Here is a 19,836-nt window from a genome sequence, read left to right as displayed (position 1 = left end):
ACTTCGTCACGCAAAATCTCGCGTGATTTGGGTCAAATATATAGATAGCATCGTGAGCTAATTGTGTGTGTCGATCGTTGGCTACCGTTACATGCCGATGCCTCGAAAGCATACATTTAGCACAGTTGACAAATATATAGAAGCATCCACAGATGTATTTAATCGGGGGAGTGACACCCAGCCTCCTCTAACGGCACAGTGCGTCCGTTTCGTCGGCTAGTTGATAGCCTCGCTGCTGCTAGCCTGCTAGCCCGCTAACATCCGTTTACGCTCGGATCTTACAGTGAAACCAGGAAGGAGGGACCAGACGAGCAAGCAGCTTGGCCTCAAAGGTTGCGCCACTTCTACAAACTGTTATTCATTTAAAAAATAAAACAACAACCACCACGACCAGTCTTGTGAAAAAGGTAATTGCAACCAGTTTCATTTCTCATCTAAATGTAATGTTTGGTGAAACGAGCTAATTACGTTAAAAGGCATATCGATAACGTTAGTGTTGCACGGAGCCACGCAGTGCTGCTGCCAGGAGTATCGATAGCTTTAGTCCGTTTGATTGGACTTTGGTATTTGCTATGGTGTTGTCTGTCCCTGCTGCTGTAAGTAAAAGTATGAATATATCTTTGACAGTATTTTATCAGTAGTTTACTAGCTTACGTCGGATGGCAACTGTGGCATTTTCATTTTCCCTTTGGGATAAATTATCTATCTATCTATCTATCTATCTATCTATCTATCTATCTATCTATCTATCTGTATATCAATCTGTCTATCTATCTATCTATCTATCTCTGTTTGGTTTCGGCCAATGTGTTACTCTGTGTCATCTATTCTCTCCAGTGTATAGGGAGCTTTATATTGCCTCCTTGTACATAACCTCAAACTATCTATCTATCTCTCTATCTATCTAACCATCTCCGTCTCGTTTCAGCTAACGTATATCTAAGTGGCACCTGTTCTCTCCAGTGTATTGGGAGCTTTATATTGCCTCCTTGTACACAACCTTAAATGGTACACATACAAAGAACTTGACTCCGGTTTAGTGGCTCTCAGTGTACACAGTGTACACAGAATAAAAACACAGCAATCCTCAGAAATATACACAAAGAATGACTGCATACAGGTGGGGCAGTTTATGTAAACTGTAAACAGGATACAAATAGTGCAAAGAAGTGAAGAGTGCACGCAGTGATGAGATAAATATTGAATGGTAAAAAATGACATTACAGTGACAATTTACATGACATATTACTATATATACTATTTATATACATATTGGCTGTCTATCTATCTATCTATCTATCTGTCTATCTGTCTCTGTTTCGTTTCAGCAAGTGTGTAACTCAGTGGCACCTGTTCTCTCTAGTGCATTAGGAGCTTAATAGTGCCTCCTTGTACACAACCTTAAATGGTGATGATTAACAAGAGAAGAGAAGAGAACTGAATAAACAACTGAAACTGACCAACTTGAACATTGAACTTAGTGTTGTTTGTTGTTCCCCTGCCAGTATATTTGTCCAAGTGAAGGAATAATTGTAAATTGTATTTCGGATTTGATAAAGTGTAATTCATATATAGTAGTTAAAATAAGCATTTCTCTGATATAAGGCTGCAACTAACAATTATTTTCATTATAAATTAATCTGTCGATTATTTTAGTCGTTTGGTTTATAAAATGTCTCAAAATGGTAAAAAATGATGATTACTTTTTCCCCAAAGCCCAAGGTACAACCTCAAATGTCTTCCTTCCTCCTGAGCAACAGTCCACAACCCAAAGATATACAGTTTACTGTCATAGAAGACTAAAAAAAACAGAAAATATCCATATTTAAAAAGCAAGAACAAGAGGATCTTTGTATTTTTCCTTAAAAATGACTCTGAACGAGTCAAAGTCCAAATTCTTTGATTCCAGCCTCTCAAATGTGAATATTTTCATGATAGATGATGAAAATCTTTCTTGTGGACTGTTGGTCAACATTTGAGGACGTCATCTTGAGTTTTGGGAAACAGCGATTGGCATTTCTCACAATTTTCTGACATTTTATAGACCAAATAGCAAATCAATTAATAGAGAAACAACTGATTGATTGATAATGAAAATAATTGTCAGTTGCAGCGCTACAAATATTACATTATATACACTTTTCAAGAGCTTGACCTTAACAGAAGGGGATTCAAACCTGCATGAAGCCATTCAAATAAGACTTGTGCTTCCAGTTGACAATATGCAGATGTTTCCTCCACAGTTAAAATGTTTGTCTTCGGTTGGATGGTGCGTACACTTCAGTTTAACATTAACCCGCTCAACAAGCTTAGCTACTTTCCAGGGTAAACCAAAGAACCAGTTCTACATTATCAAATCGGTGCGCACGTTACGTGACGGATAACATGAGCCGAGGCCAGAGAAAGACGTAGTTTATATTTTACTGCATGTGAAAGTTTGTTGTAGTATTTATTTACAGGTGAGTACAGCTTAGCCCAAACAGTGTCAGAGATAGCACGCCGTGATGAAATGGAAAAACCTGAAATTATTCATGCTCAGTTTTACTTCCTTTTTTTTTTGTTTTGATGTTGAAGGGAGAGCTGGGCTTTGGTGATGTACAACCGATAATACATGCGGTAGATAATAATAGATGATGTGGTGAAAGTCAACTCGCTGAGGCACCTGATTTTTTTTTTTTTTTTCCAGAGCAGAACAGCGTGAGGGATGATGCTATGCATGCAAACTCTTAAGAGATGTAGCTGTTAACCATAAAGCTTATCAGAAGGTATCTGCTTCTCTGTGCGCTTCTAGGCTACAAGCTCTGCATATTAAACCCCCACAGTGAAACCTGCGTGTTGAGTATTTTCAGCTGCACAACTGGCAATGATGATTTTACTTTCCAAAACAGTGAGTGAAAGACTCCTTTAAAAAAAACAGATTATTCAGATTATTCCCTAAATTTAACGACAGTGATAGACACCCAACAAATTGGGGACCTAGGCATGCAAGGAGGCATTGCTTACCTTAATTATAGTACGTGTATTGAAAGTTTTAGGTTCAGCACAAGAGCAATAAGGACTAGATTGTCTCAGGTGGATTTCCTTGCCAGGCAGAGAAAACTGGAGTAACCCAGTGAGACCATTGTGTGGCTCATAGCAACTGTTGTCCCTTCCAACATGAAAGAAAACAGGCATGCCACAACATTTGGTGGAAAAAAATCCCTATAATGATAAGGATCATCAAAGGGAATCTTAAATAAACTGCAAAGATCTAACTGTTGGGATAACAGATTGACGTCATTAGTACCAGGGGACGCTGCCTTTAACAACAGTAAGATCCTGGTTCAAGTCCGTGTCGTAGTAAAAGTGTTTTTCCTTGCTCTGCTGCTCTAAAGTAACACTACCTGCTCCGGGGCTGCTGCTGCTGCTTTCTAAGGGAGTTTTATGCTCTGACATCCATTTTGTAAAAGAGATGCATGAAGAGGAAAAAATGTTTTTAGGAATTATTAGAGTATCTTGGCCAATAGGCAGCAGGAGAGAGAAAAAACTGCTTTTATAATTGTAAAAAAAAAAAAAAAAAAAAAGCACATTCCCCTTGGCATTAACTTGATAACGATTATCTTTCAGTGTCAGGATGCAATAAATGATGCACATGCCGCAGGCCTCTTTAATCTTTCATCCCTTCTGACATTTTTTAATCTTCTGTCGGTGTCGATTTGCTAGTATGCTTTCGGTCAAGGTCACCTAACTGAGGCATCTCTTGTTTACCTCACAGTTACGTAACGTCTAAACATTTTACTGAATCATGTTTGGCAGCAGCGCAGTAGTAAAAGGTTGAATGGAAGACATCCAGAGCAGAGCTGCAACTATTAATTATTATTTTCTCTTGATTGTTTGGTCTGTAAAATGTCAGATAATAGTGAAAAATGACAGTTGTAACTTTCCACATCAACACATGTCTTGTTTTGGTCAAGCGACTGTCCAAAAGCCAAATATATTCAGTTTACAATGAACACACAACAGAAGAAAGCAGAAAAACTTGACATTTGCAAAGGAACCAGCGAACGTTTGGCGTTTTTTGCTGATCAACTAATCGATTGACTAACTGTTGATCGACTAATTGTCGCCGCTCTAATCCAGTGTTTGGGATAAAAACATAACCTTTTGCTTTAAGGGGATCCTGGTTGACTTGAAATCGCCCACAGAGCTCATTTATAGTTCTAACCAGCCTCATTTAGTATATTTATTTTTAAAGATGATGGCGTCTAATTTTAATAAGCCCGATCCTGCGTCGTTGGTTTTATCCAGTCGTCGTTGTAGTGAAGGTCGCGTCCTTGGACAAACTATTTAGGTTGTGCAGCAACAGACCTAACATCCTGTGTGCACAGAAGCTCTGCTCAACCTGTCTCATGTTGCCGCCGGCTCATGTGCACATGTTTACATGCTGTTCCAGCTGTCTGTGTGTTCTCGCTGCGTGGGTTTTGATTTATTCTTTTTCTGACAGTTCAAGGTCACGTAGGGGCTTGAGGGGTTGTTGGGGGGCAGTTTTTTTGAAAGCAGCTAGGTGCAGGCGGTCTTGATGACAGGTGACAAGGTGTCATGTATGCCGCCCAGTCCCGGTCTGTCAGTAGGTCTAGAAATATGTAGCTGTATAGTCCTGATTAATGTCGGGGATTAGCCTTGAATTGTATTTGATATTTGCTTTGAAGAGACTCGTTGCTGAACGTTATAACTTTTATGACGTCCGGTTGACTCACTTAGTTAATATTTAGTGGGTCAATTATGTAGCAATGATACCTTTTATAACTGATGACATTAACTCGTTTCTCTGTTTGTGTTTTTTAAGGTGTAAGTGCGAAGATGTCAAAGGCTCCGGATTCTCCAGCTCGGTCCCGCTCCAGGTCAAGGTCCAGGTCCAGATCCAGATCTTACTCCAGATCTCACTCTAGAAGCCGCTCCCGCTCAAGATCCAGAAAGCGTCGCTATAGGTAAACCCAGCCGCGTTTCTGTTTTTATCGTGAATCTAGAAAACGTGAAAACTAGAGCCGATATTAGCCTATCACAGACATATCGGTGTACATGTTGTCCAATTTTTATTTTAATTTTTTAAAAGTTACATAGGCATCATTTTATGTACATTTACACTTTTTTTAAGTCAAATTTAACATATATGTACATATGTTGTTTTTTTTTGTTCTACGTGTTTTTTATTTATAGTAATTTATAATTATTAAATTACCAGTGAGGTTTACGATTTCAGTGCACTGATGTCGTTTTGTACAATAAAGTTAACTGTTAAACCGTAAAATATCTTGCCTCCATTACATAGCTTTGTCACAAGTATTTGATAACCACATTTGAGGGATCATTGCAAAAAATTATCGGCCGATGCATCTATCGGATTTTTTTACTCCCTAATATCTGTGTTGGCATCGGCATCGGCCTCAAAAATCCAGTGTCGGTCGGACCCTACCAAACCTATTCTTGCCTGATTTTTTTTAAAAATGTGGACCTTTATGAACCAAATTATCCAATAAGTCATAAAAGGCAGGCATTATAAAGTAATTAATAGAAGTTGGCAGAGTGCCTACAACTTACTTTCATAGTAATGATTAAACAGTGCTGTTTTTCCAATATTGCACAACAAGTGCTTGTTATTTGTACTAGTGTGACTCATAATCTATAGTTTAATAGAGCAAAAATAAGAGCACAAAATGTATAATAACTCAGGTTTGGCACGTCAGTCAGTTTGATCTTTTAACACAATAAACGTTTCCAAACAGAATTTGCTGCTTTGGTTCTGCTTCAACAACAGTCATTTAACTTATGAGCTTATAGTTTTTGTGACGTACAGGCAGCGGTTTCTGATCTGTGAGATTAGTCAGTAGTTATATTTTATCACAAACATCAGCTGAATGTATTGGTTTGCTAATGTTTGACTCTGGTCGTAGGATTGTACAAAGCAACAAGGAAAATAAGCCATTTTACTTCACTTAAGTCGCCGTGCATTTCAGTTTTATTTAGCTGTCTGTCTAGGATTTAGAACTGCCACAAGCTTTTTGGGTTTTTTTTTAATGTTCAGTGACCCGGCGAAGACTTAATACTAAGTTAATATTATGATCTGGCCATTATTCATGTTTACTTTTTGTTGAACTTGAAGTTAGTTCCTTATTGCTCTTGTTTTATGTGGCTCAACTCATTCTAGGTTTGCTCTCAATTTGCATGAATGATTTTCCTGTGTGGGAGAAAAGGCCGACAAAGCCTCAAGCAATTTGCATCAGTTCACCTTAATTCTCGTCAGGAATCTTCCAGTTATTTCTACTTTTTTACAGTTTTTAAAATGTCAACCAACATGCCCAATATAATGTTTTATTTGTTTAATATTATGTTTAATAAGGGGTGTTTCCCACTCTGGCATCTTGACTGTTTTCACCATGTTTATTTTAAAAATAAGCATAGGGCTTATTAAAAACTTTCACAGGCAGTGATTTGTTGGATCGGATGTTTTCTCCGAACAGAATTGCTACACCGCATGTCAATGATTTGTCAAAGGAAACAGGAGTAGAGTGAGTCCTCTTGGCCTTGCTGTATCTCCCTCCCTCTTTACTGCCTCCTCCCTCTGTGGATTAGAGCAGATTGTGTCCTGGGTGTACTCTTTTTTTTTTTTTTTTTCCACCGCATAGACTACATTAATGCGACACAGACTATCCTGCTCGTGGGAATGTATCTTGTGTGTAATGCAACGCAGCTCAGGACCGATCTGTTCCAATGAAAAGGTTTGAGGGGTAAGCACGATGTGTTTCCGTTAATGCAGCTGTGACGTGTACTTGCAAACTTGGTGGTTTCATCCATCAGGTTTCTCTCAGGGCCATTTACACAGGTGCAGTGTTAATGTTGTGTTTGTCAGTCTCACGTTTTTTCATGTCATCACATCTGTGAATTTACATGCTACTTTACATTTTACTGGAATATGAAGGTTGTGTTTTGTAGGCTTGTACAGTGAAGCTGGTTTGGTTATTGTTGCTATTAGTGTTTCACAAATGTACATACTGTACTGTGGTGTAGTATTTTTAGTTATTGATATAATTTCCTTTGTCTTTCAACTCAAATCCTATTAAAAGTCGCTGTACTGCTCTCATCTTATGAACAAGCTTGATAAAAGTTGAAATATTGATGAGACTATGGGTAGATCATTAATGTGCTTGATATATATAATATATGTTTTTAGCATTTTAAGTCACCATGAGTGAATGACAGCAACAGACAGACCCTCTCATAGTCAGGATGAAGTGGCTGTGCTCAGTGGAGATACTTAGCAGTTATTTATACGGCTACATTGACCCTGTTGACTACTGTAGATACACTTGACCCATTAGTAGTTTTTCTCTAACTGGTGCTCAGAATGTGGTTCGAGGACTACGAGACACCATGATGTGGGCACCAAAATGAGGAATAGTTAGTTTGTTTTTATTTAAATCCTGCATTTACCACAATAAGATTGTAGTTTTGAGACATTTCATTCTCTCCACTGTTTCAAACAGCGTGAGCTCCATCTGCTGGCCAGATAGCTGAAGTATCAGCTCTGAACTTTATGATTTGTCTTTTGAAATTTCTCTGTAGTACATCAAATAACTAAGTTAAACATCTGTAATAGGGCTCCATCTTCTGATCTAAATGATATCTATATGTGGACTTCAGATTAGACGTATTCTGGTAACCCCTGATGTGTTTCAGGATGTGTTTACTTGCGCTATAAATGGGGGTTTCAAATAATTACACCAACTCCTGTATTTCTTACTGTAAGTGTACTTAAAGCAGCTGATCCCATGAATTTATTTATTATTTTAATGCATGTCAGGTCAAATTCTATCAACAGTTTGAAGCAAAGAGGAACGTGTGTGGTCAGAGATTCATTTAAATGTCCGGACTGTCTTGCTCTGGAGTTCAACAACGACACGCTTTGTGTTCTTAAACCTAATTCTGTTTCTTCTGTTTTTCCTTCTTCTCTCTCTCCTCCAGTTCTAGGTCTCGCTCCCGCTCTCGTTCACACACTCCGTCCTACAGAAACTATCCTAGCCGGGACTATCAGAACAACAGAGGTGGCTTCAGGGGCTACAACCGAGGCTACCGGAGGCCCTACCACTACCGCGGCAGAAACCGAGGCTATTACCAACGCGGTCACTACCAGAACAGGGGAGGAGGCGGCGGCTATGGTTATAAGGCTAATTGGCAAGGTGGCGGTGGAGGCTGGCACGACCGCCACCATGACCAGGACTACCACTCACATAGTCCCAGGAGGGGCCGCTCGCGCTCCCGCACACCTAAGAAGCGCTCGGGCAGCCGCAGTCGCTCCCACTACTCTGACCGCTCGTCTTCGGGGCGATCTCGACGTTCCAGGCGCTCCAGCTACTCCTCTCGGTCCCGGTCCTCCTCCCCACGCCATCGCAGCAGCAAGGGCAAGCCTGGCGCCAAGGATGGTAAGGACAAGCTAGCAGATAGCCAAGTAGAGAAATCAGGTCAGGCCACAGATGGCAGCGCCATCGAGAAGGCATCTGGCGGTAAATGGATAGACTATGACACCAGCCCTAAACAAATCAGCCCAGAGACTGATAAGAAAGAGGACGCTACCTCCGGTTCTGAGAGCAAAGGGCCCGGCAGCGGCGGTCCTCTGTGGAGAACCATTGGCAGCGTGACTTCCCCTGCAGCGGAGAGCCCCACCAAGTCAGGACAAACAGCCTCCTTCAGCGGCTTTGGCTTCTTCTCAAAGGAGGACGCCAAACCTGGAGATAAGACTGTGATCTCCGCCGCCTTCAAAAAGTACGTCTGTCTCATCGTTTACACCGTTAAATGTTATTTCATTGTTTTCTTTCTAATTTTGTTAACACATTTTGCAACATGTATTTTTTTTTCTTTCAAATATGTTTAGCCTTTTTCAAAGATCCTTGGAAGAATGCAGGTTAAAAGGGAAAACATAAGACTCCAGATTTTAAGTGCAGTGAAAATTGTCCTTTTCTGTGCACTCAGAGGAAGTTGTATGAAATCCCACTTACTTAGGAAGGTACTGGTTACGTGAGTATAATTATGTGCAATGTGTACTCTTTGTATTAGGGATGGGCTTTTTTTATTTTTTATTTTACAAATTATACAAACTACATAACTAAGATTAAGATAGGAAATTAAAACCAGAGGCCAGCCTGACATATCTGCAATATGGGCAAGCAGTTTGCAGGCTTATTGATCCTAGATAATTTGAAAAGGTAAACTGTTTTTTTGTTTTGTTTTGTTTTTTTAATATATATGTTTGCTTCCCAAGTTAGTGGAGAAGACAATTACTAATGCTGCTGTTAATGTCCAATCAAGAATGGTAGGAAATCACTGGAGTCTGATATTATATTTTGTTCACAACATTGCATATTTAGACCAATATTTCCCTTTTTACCTAACAAACACATGAAACATTGTTGGCACGGTCAAAATATGTCTAAAACTGTAAACATTTAAGTGTCAGTGCATTGACTCTTAAATGTTTTAAGGCAGCAACATATGCAGGTAAATCTGAACTGTTTTTATAACCTTGTTTAACTTTAGTCAGCAGCTTAATGCTTCCTGTTTGACTACATTTTCTTGTCTAGCATCTTTGTTACAAGTTAGTTTTCTGTCAAAAGAATTTTCGCAGTTGCAAAATGTTCAAATGCGCAACACTTGTGATGAAATGATAAAAAATCAAAAGATGTGCATTAGTATCTCATCAGGTTGTAGGAGGGAGGGAGAAGGATTTGATTGAAGGGTATTTCAGCAGGAAATTGTTGACAGAAGTTATAATCATATAAATATTATTGGGTTTTAAGCCCATCCCTGGTGTGTACTGTATTTTTCACTTTCAGCTTGTGAGAACATGTTGTACTCATAAATTATTTTCCTCAGTCCATGAAGTGCATATAAGTTATGTACCTGGCGTGGCGGGTACTAAAGCTGAGTCTGGTTGTCTGTTTCAGGTTCTTGGCTGAGAATAAAAACAAAAAGCAGGGAGCTGAGAAGGAGAACGGTCGCGACAAGGAGCAGAGCGCCGCAGACAGGGATCTAGAGAAAAGCAGCAAGTCCGGAGACCTCTTCAACATCTCGTCCGCTTCTTTTGGCGACTCCAAAGAAGACAAGACCTTGCCCTTCTTCGATGCCGGAGAAGAGGAGTTCCTCAAGTCTCACGGGCTGAAAGAGAGGGACATGGAGGATGATGGCGAGGTCAAAACCACCCTCACAGCTCGGGACATTTTTGGGAAATGGGGGGACGAGCCGAGCTATTCGACTTCCTACCCGTCGGTGAAGGAGAAAAGCCGGCGAGATGTTGAAGAGTCTGAGCCCATAGATCACATGGAGGAGGAGATGTACAGAAGCCGCAAGCACAGCTCAAAGAAAGAGGAGAAGGCCAAGAAGAAGGAGAAGAAAGAAAAGGAGAAGGCCAGAAGGAGTCCGTCCCCTCCTACAACTTCCAGAGAGAAGGACAGGCCGCTGTTCCCCGGCGCCTTCCCTCCTCGCGTCGACTCACCTGTCCGACGAAAGTCTGCGTCAAGGGAGGAGTTTGAACTCAAAATAGGTTCTTTAGATGACATGCCCAGGTATGTGCAGTGAAATCCAGTCATGTAGATGTTACACTACAATATTACCGTAATGGCCTGAATATAAGACTACCGTGATTTGATGATACTGTTTTTTTTGAAGATACAAAACACTGTCAGACTAGTCTAACAGATCCTCATCCTTAAAGCCTTCTCTCACGAAACTTAAATCCCTCATTTGTGTAGCTCGTCTGTCAGTCACACACACACACACTCCTGTCAGGATCTGGAAGCAGCCAGAGGGATTTTCTGTGACCGTCATGACTTTTTGTGGCACCAGTAACTCTTCACAGTTTGGTTCTTGGTCCGTATCTGCGGTAAAGACACCGGGATACGCTTTTGACTTGTTTTCACTCTTCAATAATTTATTCCCTATGTGGTAGAAAAACACGTTGCACGAGGTGTCAAACTCCTGAAGGTTAAACATGACTAACTGAACACTTGGAGGGCCGACTAACTCTAAAAGACTGCATCCAAATGTCCAGACTTCACAGCAGCTCTTGCAGACTCTGTACTGGCACGTTCCTGTGAGTGATGAGGTTCTCTCCAAATCTACAATTTATCAAGTCCACAAGAGGGCTCATGTGGACTTTCTGTGGATTTCCAGAGAGTCCACTTGGCGTGCAGATGACACTTTACTTGGAAGATTACTCATAGTTCATAGCAAGGATGTGACGATATAAAAGTTATATAAATTATTACATAACAACAGTAAAAGCAGAGCAACCAGTACACTCGCTACACACAATTTATAAGCCATAATATTTATGTTTTAAAGACTTTTAAGGTTATGTTTTTGGGAATTTTTGCCTTTTTTAATGGAGAGTTGATAGCAGACAGGAAACAAAGGGGGGGTTGACATGCAACAACGGCCCCAAGCTGGTGTCGAACAGGGATGATGCAGTTATGAGACAGGCGCCGTAACCATTCAGCTACCAGGGTGTTCACCTTAATATTTGTTTTTTGAAGGAATATGTCTTTCATTTTTGATGTAGGTCTATAAGTTTACTGGTGTAGTGACACATTGTTAATACCAGAACCATTAAAGACAGAAAAATTCTTTAAAATGGGTTACAGGGTCAGGAATTTTTGAAATGAGTGAAGTCTGAAGTCCAGTCTAATAACACCTTTTATGCCCTCACAGACTTGACGTGATGAATATGCCACAGTACTTATGACAAAAGTCTGCAAGTCCAGAGGGTGCCGATTTGGATTCAGCACTGTAAACGGACTTGAACAAACTAACCGGTCTAGAAGTGAACTTGTCCGCCACTTTTTCAAACGTTAATCTCCTCAAGAACAGTATCTTTGTCTTGTATTCGGGCCGGCACGGTTGATATTTTTGCATTCAAGCCTCATCATACTTCATTAATCAGTGTTCCTCACTTACTCTTCTCTCTCAGCTCTTCCCTGTCTAAAGATCGCTTCATGTCACGAGATCTGCTGAATCCCATTAAGAAAGAGCCGGAGTTTCGTTCCATTTTCCAGCACATTCAGACCGCTCAGCTCTGTCGCAGCCCCCCTGAGCTGTTTGCTCAGCACATAGTGTCAATTGTGCATTACATCAAAGGTATAGTATGACCTGTGCTGGTTTGATTTCCAATGTTAAAAAAAAAGAGTCAAGATAACAAGACAACAGGAGATCGGACAAAATCTGCCGGACATGTTAAACATCACATCACTTACAAGTCATTAAATATGTGACAATTGGTGCTGCTGTGTGTGGAATAATATGTTTGTCTCTTTATTTGCAGCTCAACACTTTCAGTCCACAGACATGACTTTAAGTGAGCGGTTTGCCATGTACCAAAGAAAAGCTGCAGAGGTAGAAATGATGAAGCCAAGGAAGAGCCCAGAAATCCACAGGTACCTACGACGTCCAGCTATCTGATCTCATATATGATGATTTCAACAAAGAATTCTGCTTTCTTTTGGGGAAATAATAATAATAATTTGACACGAAGGCTTTCTCTCTCCTCTTAGGAGAATCGATGTTTCCCCCAGTGCCTTTAAGAGGCACTCTCACCTGTTTGAGGATTTGGACGAGACGAGCTATAAGGTGACCAGCCCTTTTGAAATTTGATGTATTTGGAACAAGAAAATTTGAGACGATCCACAGCAGCAGTGTTCAGCTTTGTGCTTTTCTTTCAAAGGATGCATATTTCTAAATCAAAAGAACCCAATTGTGTTTTGTAAGTGCCAAGCAAGCCCCCAGCCTATGAGATATGGTTATTGATTGGGTATGTACAAACCCAAGCAAAGGCTAAAAGGAAGTGAATTAAGATCCTGAGTCCAAGCCTCTCAAGGGACGCTTATCAGTGCCTTTACCTTGTAAGTATTTTTCCCTAAAAAGAAAAAAATCAAGCTACAAACGAACTGTGAAATTCAATTTATTTTAAATGCTACATGCATGCTGCTGGTTGTATTTTATATTGAATTCTGCAAAGTATTTTATTTTAAAGAAATAAACTTTCTGTATTATTCTTTATTTGCAACACATAGTGTTTTTAATTCAAAAATTATCCATCGGTATTGCAAACAGCTCGTTTTGTTGACTTAAAAATGCATTTCACTACAGGATCCAAGTAAAAAGTTCAAAGGCGACGTGATGGACCTTCGCCTGGATATTGAAAGACGTAAGAGGTTTGCTGGGAAGGAGCGCGACTACAAGCGTGAAGGAGGCAGGAGCCCAGGAGGCTCCCGAGGACCGAGCAGAGAGAGGTCCTCTGAGAAATCTGGGAAGCACCACAAGAAATCCAAGTATGTTTAATGTGTTGTCTCAGTGATTGGAGGAGTGGTTACCATTGTTACAAGGGACATGTAGTGGAAAAACAAACATTTCAGCTTCCTCATTTCCCCCCCCCACACACATTTATCATATAACATTTATAGCCAACTGCTGTATTATGTTCCTCTCAAGACAGGACACAGCTGGGGTAGTTCCCATTTCTTTGTATGATAAAGTTTATTATTTATTAACAATAGCAGTTAGGTGCGATGAGAGATAACAAATTGTATCTCTTGCTTCAAAGCCTCAAATTCAAAGCCTTCCTCTAGTTTCTGATGAAAAGCATCATGTGAAGCAGCAGCAATAAATGTAGAGTTTGCACAAGCAGTAATTAAAAACATCCAATATATTGTTTATTGGGATCCTCATTAATTGTTTCCTTGGCGTTAACTACTCCTCTGGGGGTCCATCTGCCGTAAACTCTGCAGTCACACACATTTCTCTGTTCTGTATTTCTCTGTTTTGTGTCTTTGGGTTATGCTAGCCCATTGTTGCTAACTTTGGAGCTGACCCCCTTTACTTTACTACAGGTGAAAGAAAACAATAACAATCTCAGTTCATCTAAACATGCATATTACAAAAAAACAAAACATGAAGATCCTGTCATTAAGAATAACTTCTTTAGCTTCTTCTTAAACCTTTTTTGTAGATTGTGGACATAGAAATTATGGAAAACTGTGAGATATAGCTCTATACATTACTGTTTTTCTTTTTTTTCATAGAATTGGTGGTTGGGTAGTATAATATGACCCCTCTTCACCTGCTTTGTTTGATAACTGTATACTGTTCCTAAATAAACTTAACAGACTACATCTTAATCTATCTTCAGCTTTCAGTCATTTGATATCAGCATTTTATCTCTGCTTGCTCCGGCTAAACATTGAAGTGCTGCTCTACAGCTCAGATACAGCCACAGGAGAAATAGTGAAGCTGCTGTTTGTAGATTAAAGTAAGAACAGGGATCTGGAAGTAGAACAAAACCTTAAAACTCCACAAAACCACAGCTACACCTCGCTCCCAAGCAGAGCCATAATATAATATCGCAGGGGTGCTGTGGGGCTGCAATAGAGATGCAAGACCTGTAGATACTCCGTCTATTGGACTAACTAGTAAGTGTAATGTATAACTTTACAAATTCTTTATCTAAATACTGCTAGAAGCTATTTCTTTTCTTGTTGTTTCTGTCACATCCTGTGTGAAACCAGCGTTTAGTTTTTTGTTTATACGTGAAGAATGAAGAGGAGAAAACAGAAACGTCATGTCTCTTGTAACACTTGTAACCACTCTACTAGCTTTTCACACCTTACAGTTTATATCTTTTACACAGTTTTGACAAATCTTCAACTTCTCTTTTGGTAACGTTTTATGTTTTGCTCACAGGAAGGGTAAGAAGAAGCGGGATCGCTCTCCATCCTCCTCCTCCTCTTCGTCCTCTCCATCCCCTTATCCCCCACCTTTCAGAGGTAAAGAGTACATGGGAGAGGGGATGGAGCATGCGGGGGAGGGCTACGGTCACTCGCGTTATCCCCCGCGGGACTACAGCGGGCCCGGGGAGAGAGGCCCTCGCGAATATGAGGGCCACAACATGGAGAGAGGCCGAGGCCGTGGATTTGTAAGTTCCTGTCCGCGCTTTGTTCATCTCTTCTGCTGCTGTATTTGTTTTTCATTGAGGTACTGACATCTCATCTTCTTGCAATTCTCTGTCCTAATGGCATCACAGTAGACTACGCTTCTCTGCTCTGTTCCTTCCTCCTAATGCTAAGGAACATAATGTGGATGATGATGATAATGATGATGACACTCTATCATACATATTCCATGCACTACCTGATTTTTATTAAGGTAATGTAGCGCAAGTCAGTGGATCTCACCTCATTACTAAACAAAAATGCTTTATTTCCATCCGTACGGCTTTCATTTGTGAAGCCTAATTATTGTTGTGTGTGTTCTGTCATTCTCATCGTCCCTGGGTCGATTTTTGACTCTGACTTGGACCAAGTTTGTAAAAAAAAAAAAAAAAAAAAAAATCTTCATCTTAGAATCAATGATTGTTAAAAAAAAAACCAAACAAAACAAAACTGGATGTTTAAATGTACTTGTCACTTTACTGCAAGCTCAATTCAACCTCTTGTTATGATTTCAGTTCCCCAGAGTGAGGGGACGAGGTTGGAACAGAGGAAATTATCCAGGCAACAACAGCAATGGCAACCCTGCCAATATGAATCCTCCAGTGCGCCCTCCAGAGGAGGAGTGGGACCCTGAATACACTCCCAAAAGTAGGAAGTATTACTTGGTGAGTCTCTGAAAACTAATTCAGTGACATTTATAGATGTTAATGGATAACTTTAATGATTTGAATGTGGGCCACTCACAAATCAAGATAGACTACATTTAATCCATATATGTGAAGTATGTGGACATGGACAACTAATAATAATTATCAAGCAGTTCTGGAGCTACAGCTTCAACTTTAAGCTGACTGTAGATTTACAGAACGCTGTTTCAGGTTTTTACAGCTATATGAGCCTGTAAGCAATATATCCTGGATCTTTGAGGCAGGATGGGCTGGGGGGGGGGCATGATATACAACAAAAGTCCCCAGCTGGAGTCGAACCAGGGACGTTGCAGATAATGTGGAATGCGTCATAACCATTTGAATACCAAGACGCTCCAAGTTAAACATGTTACAGTTGGAAAAATAAACGCTGGTGCGATCTGCAGTGCCGGGTTGAGACACATCTCAACCATCCCCACCCTCATTCCCTAAAATGCCCCCAAACTCTAATTATAATGACATAATAAAAGAAAAATAAAGTCAGTATTCTCTAGTGGGACAAACAGTTTAATGGCAACACTGTCTCTAAGTCACCTCAAATATCTCTTCAGTTGATATATCTTCAATAAAGTCATGTTGGCTGAGTTATCAGCCCAGCTCTCGTAAAGCAACACTTTTCTTTTTGTTGATACCGACATGAACTGCGTTACAGTGAAGCAAGTTATTTCTTTCTTGAAAGACCACTTCACAACAAGTGGAGCCAGTATACAGCTTTCATTAACTGGATGTGGTTAACCAGTATTTATGTTATTTAAGTCAGCTGTGGAAAACAGCAAAACTAATATTTATTTAAAAGTATTTGAGGTTTGTTTTAATCAGAGTAAAGACTGTAATCTTAACTTAAGAGGGCAGCGAACAAACATGGCTCAAGATAAACATAAAATTTCCTGATAAACATGTTAGAGACAAGACTTTCAAACTATTTAAACATTGAAGAAATGCAGTTAAAAATAAATACATTTTAAAAAGTATAAAGAAGTTTGCCCAGTTTTTTGGTGAGTGGTCCCTTTTTTTAATTCTTGATTCTTCACATTGATGCACATGGCTGAATTATCCTGCTGTGATAAAGGATTTAACCCTTCTTCTTCTTCTCATCTTGACCTTTAACACTGTCTGCACATATTTTCAGCACGATGATCGCGATGGCGAGAAAACCTGGGTCGACAACCGCGGAAGAGGCCGAGGGTCCTTCCCGACCCGCCGGGGTCGCTTCGTCTACCGCAAAGGAGGCAGCAGCCCGAAGTGGACCCACGACATGTTCCAGGGAGGAGAAGAGGGGGACATGGGAGACGACAACATAGAGATGGATCATAAAGACGCCAAGGGTGTCGGAGACGTCTCCGCCCAGAAACAGTGAGCTGCTGCAGCCGTCGCTCCATCAACTCCGGTAGCAGCAACGTCCCCGGCAGAGCGGTTTAAAAAAAAAAAAAAAAAAAAAAAAAAAAAAGGGGTTGTTTTTCTTGTTTTTTTCTCCCCCCCTCCACATCATCTCATCATTTAACAGTTAAAATTTGTTCAGTGAGTTTGAGCCTTCTCACAGTTCGAGTGAAGTAAAAGAACTGTAACTGACTTGAATGAAGAGCAACACTCTGTTACTTTTGTATGTGAGGATAATTTCAGGGTGTTTTTTTTTTTTTTTTTTTTTATGTAACGAGAACCGTTGTTGGTTTAGTTCGCATTTGGTTTCACGGTGACTTAATTGTACGCTGTAAGGGAGAAAGTACTGAGGCAAAAAAAGTTCAAAGATAGTTTTAATATTCTCTGAAAACATGAGAGAATAACAAAAGCATTTGTGCCTTAGATAATAATTCTACAGTAACATGTACTTCTGTAATCTGTTTGAAGGTACAACTCTGTACTTCCTGTCTGTCAGTGTTGGAAGGCTTTAGATGATTTCCATGTCATTGTTTTTTCTTTGTGTGTGTGTGTGTATGTGTGTGTGTGTATGTGTGTTTGGGCTGTGATAAATCTTTGATGTTACTGCATGAAAAGTTTGATTGATACCTCGCTCCATGGGACCAATCAGTAGTGGGCGCAGGGCTCATGATTGTCATTTATAAATCACAAAACATGAGTTTTGTTTTACTCCCCTGAATGATTGATGTGTGTCACTTGTATTGTCTGAGCTTTTTTTTTTTTTTTTCATATAGTGCCACTTCATCTGTATCTCTCATTAGGAAGTCACGTGTGTTCGTGCTACAGTATATTCTCATTTATTGTGGAGGTTTTCAGTTCAAAACAAGTGTAAATTGAAGGATTAGCACCGAAATCCATTGATTTGCTTTGCTTTTAGACTGATAAACACATGTAGGTTTACACCTCTGTCAAATAAGTTTAGGTAAGTGGCTACCTTTTGTTTAGAGTTTTAATAAAACAAAAAAAAAAAGATGAATAGTTATGACAAAAGGCGAATACATGTATAGAATTATAAGACCTAAATTATTATAATCTTAATGTGTGAGGTAGGGGAAACAAAAGATGAATATGGTCCTCGCAAAAAAAGACCCACAGTTTAATCTTCTGTCATGAAACCTGATGAGAGGGAAAAAAGTGTCGAGAAACAAAACATTTTGTCAAAGGCAAAGATGAAAAGTGTCTATTTTTTTAAGAGGAGTTAACACAAACTAGCTGAACTAGTTTGGTGAATCTCACTGTGCTGCTTCGTCCCACTTTTGACTGTACATACTGCATGTACTAAACAGAACTGTAGGACTGTGTCTTTTTTTTTGTTTGTTTGTTTTTGTTTGTTTTGATTAATCCGAAGCTGAAAACTTTTTTACTGTTCTCAAGAGCTTTTAAGTACATGTCTTTTAATTTTCAATAAATTTTTCTTTGATTCAGGGCAAATCTGTGAGTGTGATTTTATGAGATTTGAAGAAATGTTAAGACGGCCCACTGTGTTGATTTTAGCTTTACTTCCTCGTTATTTTGGGTCTCATATATTAAACTGCTGTATGTGTAAATATGATAACAATAATAATTATAATAATTTCTAGATCAACCCAGTTTTTACCTTTTTAAATATATATTTCTTCTTAAAAGTATTATATATAACTTTTAGCTCAGCCATAAACTTCACTTGCACATTTAATAAAGTTGACAAAATACAGAAATGACCATAAAGCACCGTACAGCTGAAACTAATGATTATTGGCATTATTGATTAATCTGTTGATTATTATTTTGATTAATTATTTTGTCTATAAAATACCAGAAATTAGTGGAAAATGTACATAATAATTTTCCATACCATTCACAGATAGCTTCTCTTATCTGACCAACAGTCTAAACACAAACCACAACAAATAAAATCTCATTTAAGAAGCTGTAACCAGGAATTATTTACCTTTTTTTACTTGAAAAATAACAAATGATTAGTGGTTTGTCAAAATAGTTGCAGTTAAAGGTCCCCTGTGCAGTTTCTGACCTCTAGTGGAGCACTTTTTTTTATATACTAATGGTTTATATTTTATTAGTTTATATTCTGTTTGATGCAATACAAAGTCCTGCCAATGGTTTCACATTATTCCAATGATCTCCAGGTTGTAATGAGCCAACAAAGGCAGGAAAGAAGAAGACTGTAAACTAGTAGGCATGGATGTAAACAATGGAGGATTTAAAATACTTTAAAAATCTAATTTGCAAATGTTTTATGAGAAAGACAATGCATTCAACACATTTGTAAGACCTCATGGATACACAGAACGGTAACAATCAATGTAAACATAACTTATTTTGTTTTCAAGACAAACTCCACAGGGCATTATCACATACAAATACATTTTATGTTATGATATATATTATATTATGTATGAAGAAATATGTATATATTGCTTTTGTGTGCCCAAAAGTCGTTCACAGACAAAGAAATGTTAAGTATGTTATCCTACAAAGATGTTTAGAGCTGCAACGATTAGTCAATCAACAGAAAATAAATTTGCGACTATTTTGATTAATCATTTTGAGTAATTTTTTAAGAATTTTTTTTTTTCCAAATTCTCTGATTACAACTTAAATGTGAATATTTTCTAGTTTGTTTTGTCCTCTATGACAGTAAACTGAATATCTTTTGGGTTGTGGACAAAACAAGTCATATGAGGATGTCATTTTGGGCTTTGGGA

General features: G+C 39.2%; 1 protein-coding gene across 4 annotated transcripts; it reads left to right on the top strand.

Moving 5' to 3' along the window:
• The first annotated feature begins 24 nt into the window (after positions 1–24).
• thrap3b (thyroid hormone receptor associated protein 3b) lies at positions 25–18,558 on the top strand. Of its 4 annotated transcripts, none has more exons than XR_006100295.1 (11): positions 25–407; positions 4,826–4,967; positions 7,999–8,796; positions 9,975–10,592; positions 11,996–12,162; positions 12,347–12,458; positions 12,576–12,651; positions 13,171–13,352; positions 14,761–14,992; positions 15,101–15,222; positions 15,524–15,615. XR_006100295.1 is itself a non-coding variant. In XM_042435983.1 (11 exons), the coding sequence occupies exons 2-11, from the start codon at positions 4,840–4,842 to the stop codon at positions 17,070–17,072; spliced, it is 2,691 nt and encodes an 896-aa protein (XP_042291917.1). In that variant the 5' UTR covers positions 25–407; positions 4,826–4,839; the 3' UTR covers positions 17,073–18,558. The 4 variants fall into 4 exon arrangements, 3 of the variants coding, with proteins under 3 accessions (XP_042291917.1, XP_042291919.1, XP_042291918.1); XM_042435983.1 differs by lacking the exon at positions 15,101–15,222 and adding an exon at positions 16,845–18,558 and having other exon boundaries at positions 15,524–15,673; XM_042435985.1 differs by lacking the exon at positions 15,101–15,222 and adding an exon at positions 16,845–16,935 and having other exon boundaries at positions 15,524–15,656.
• The last annotated feature ends 1,278 nt before the right edge of the window (positions 18,559–19,836 follow it).

This window comes from Thunnus maccoyii, chromosome 15, assembly GCF_910596095.1.
Source record: "Thunnus maccoyii chromosome 15, fThuMac1.1, whole genome shotgun sequence".
In the NCBI taxonomy this organism is placed as follows: Eukaryota; Metazoa; Chordata; class Actinopteri; order Scombriformes; family Scombridae; genus Thunnus; species Thunnus maccoyii.
Note: the sequence above shows the minus strand (reverse complement) of the source record. Positions and strands in the feature narration are given on the sequence as shown.

What these genes read in the sequence shown, in the direction of transcription:
- thrap3b (XM_042435983.1), top strand. Translation starts at nt 4,840, where the DNA reads ATGTCAAAGGCTCCGGATTCTCCAGCTCGGTCCCGCTCCAGGTCAAGG. An exon ending in AATTGTGCATTACATCAAAG is followed by an intron (nt 12,163 to 12,346) that starts GTATAGTATGAC and finishes CTTTATTTGCAG; the next exon opens with CTCAACACTTTCAGTCCACA. An exon ending in GAGGCCGAGGCCGTGGATTT is followed by an intron (nt 14,993 to 15,523) that starts GTAAGTTCCTGT and finishes TTATGATTTCAG; the next exon opens with TTCCCCAGAGTGAGGGGACG.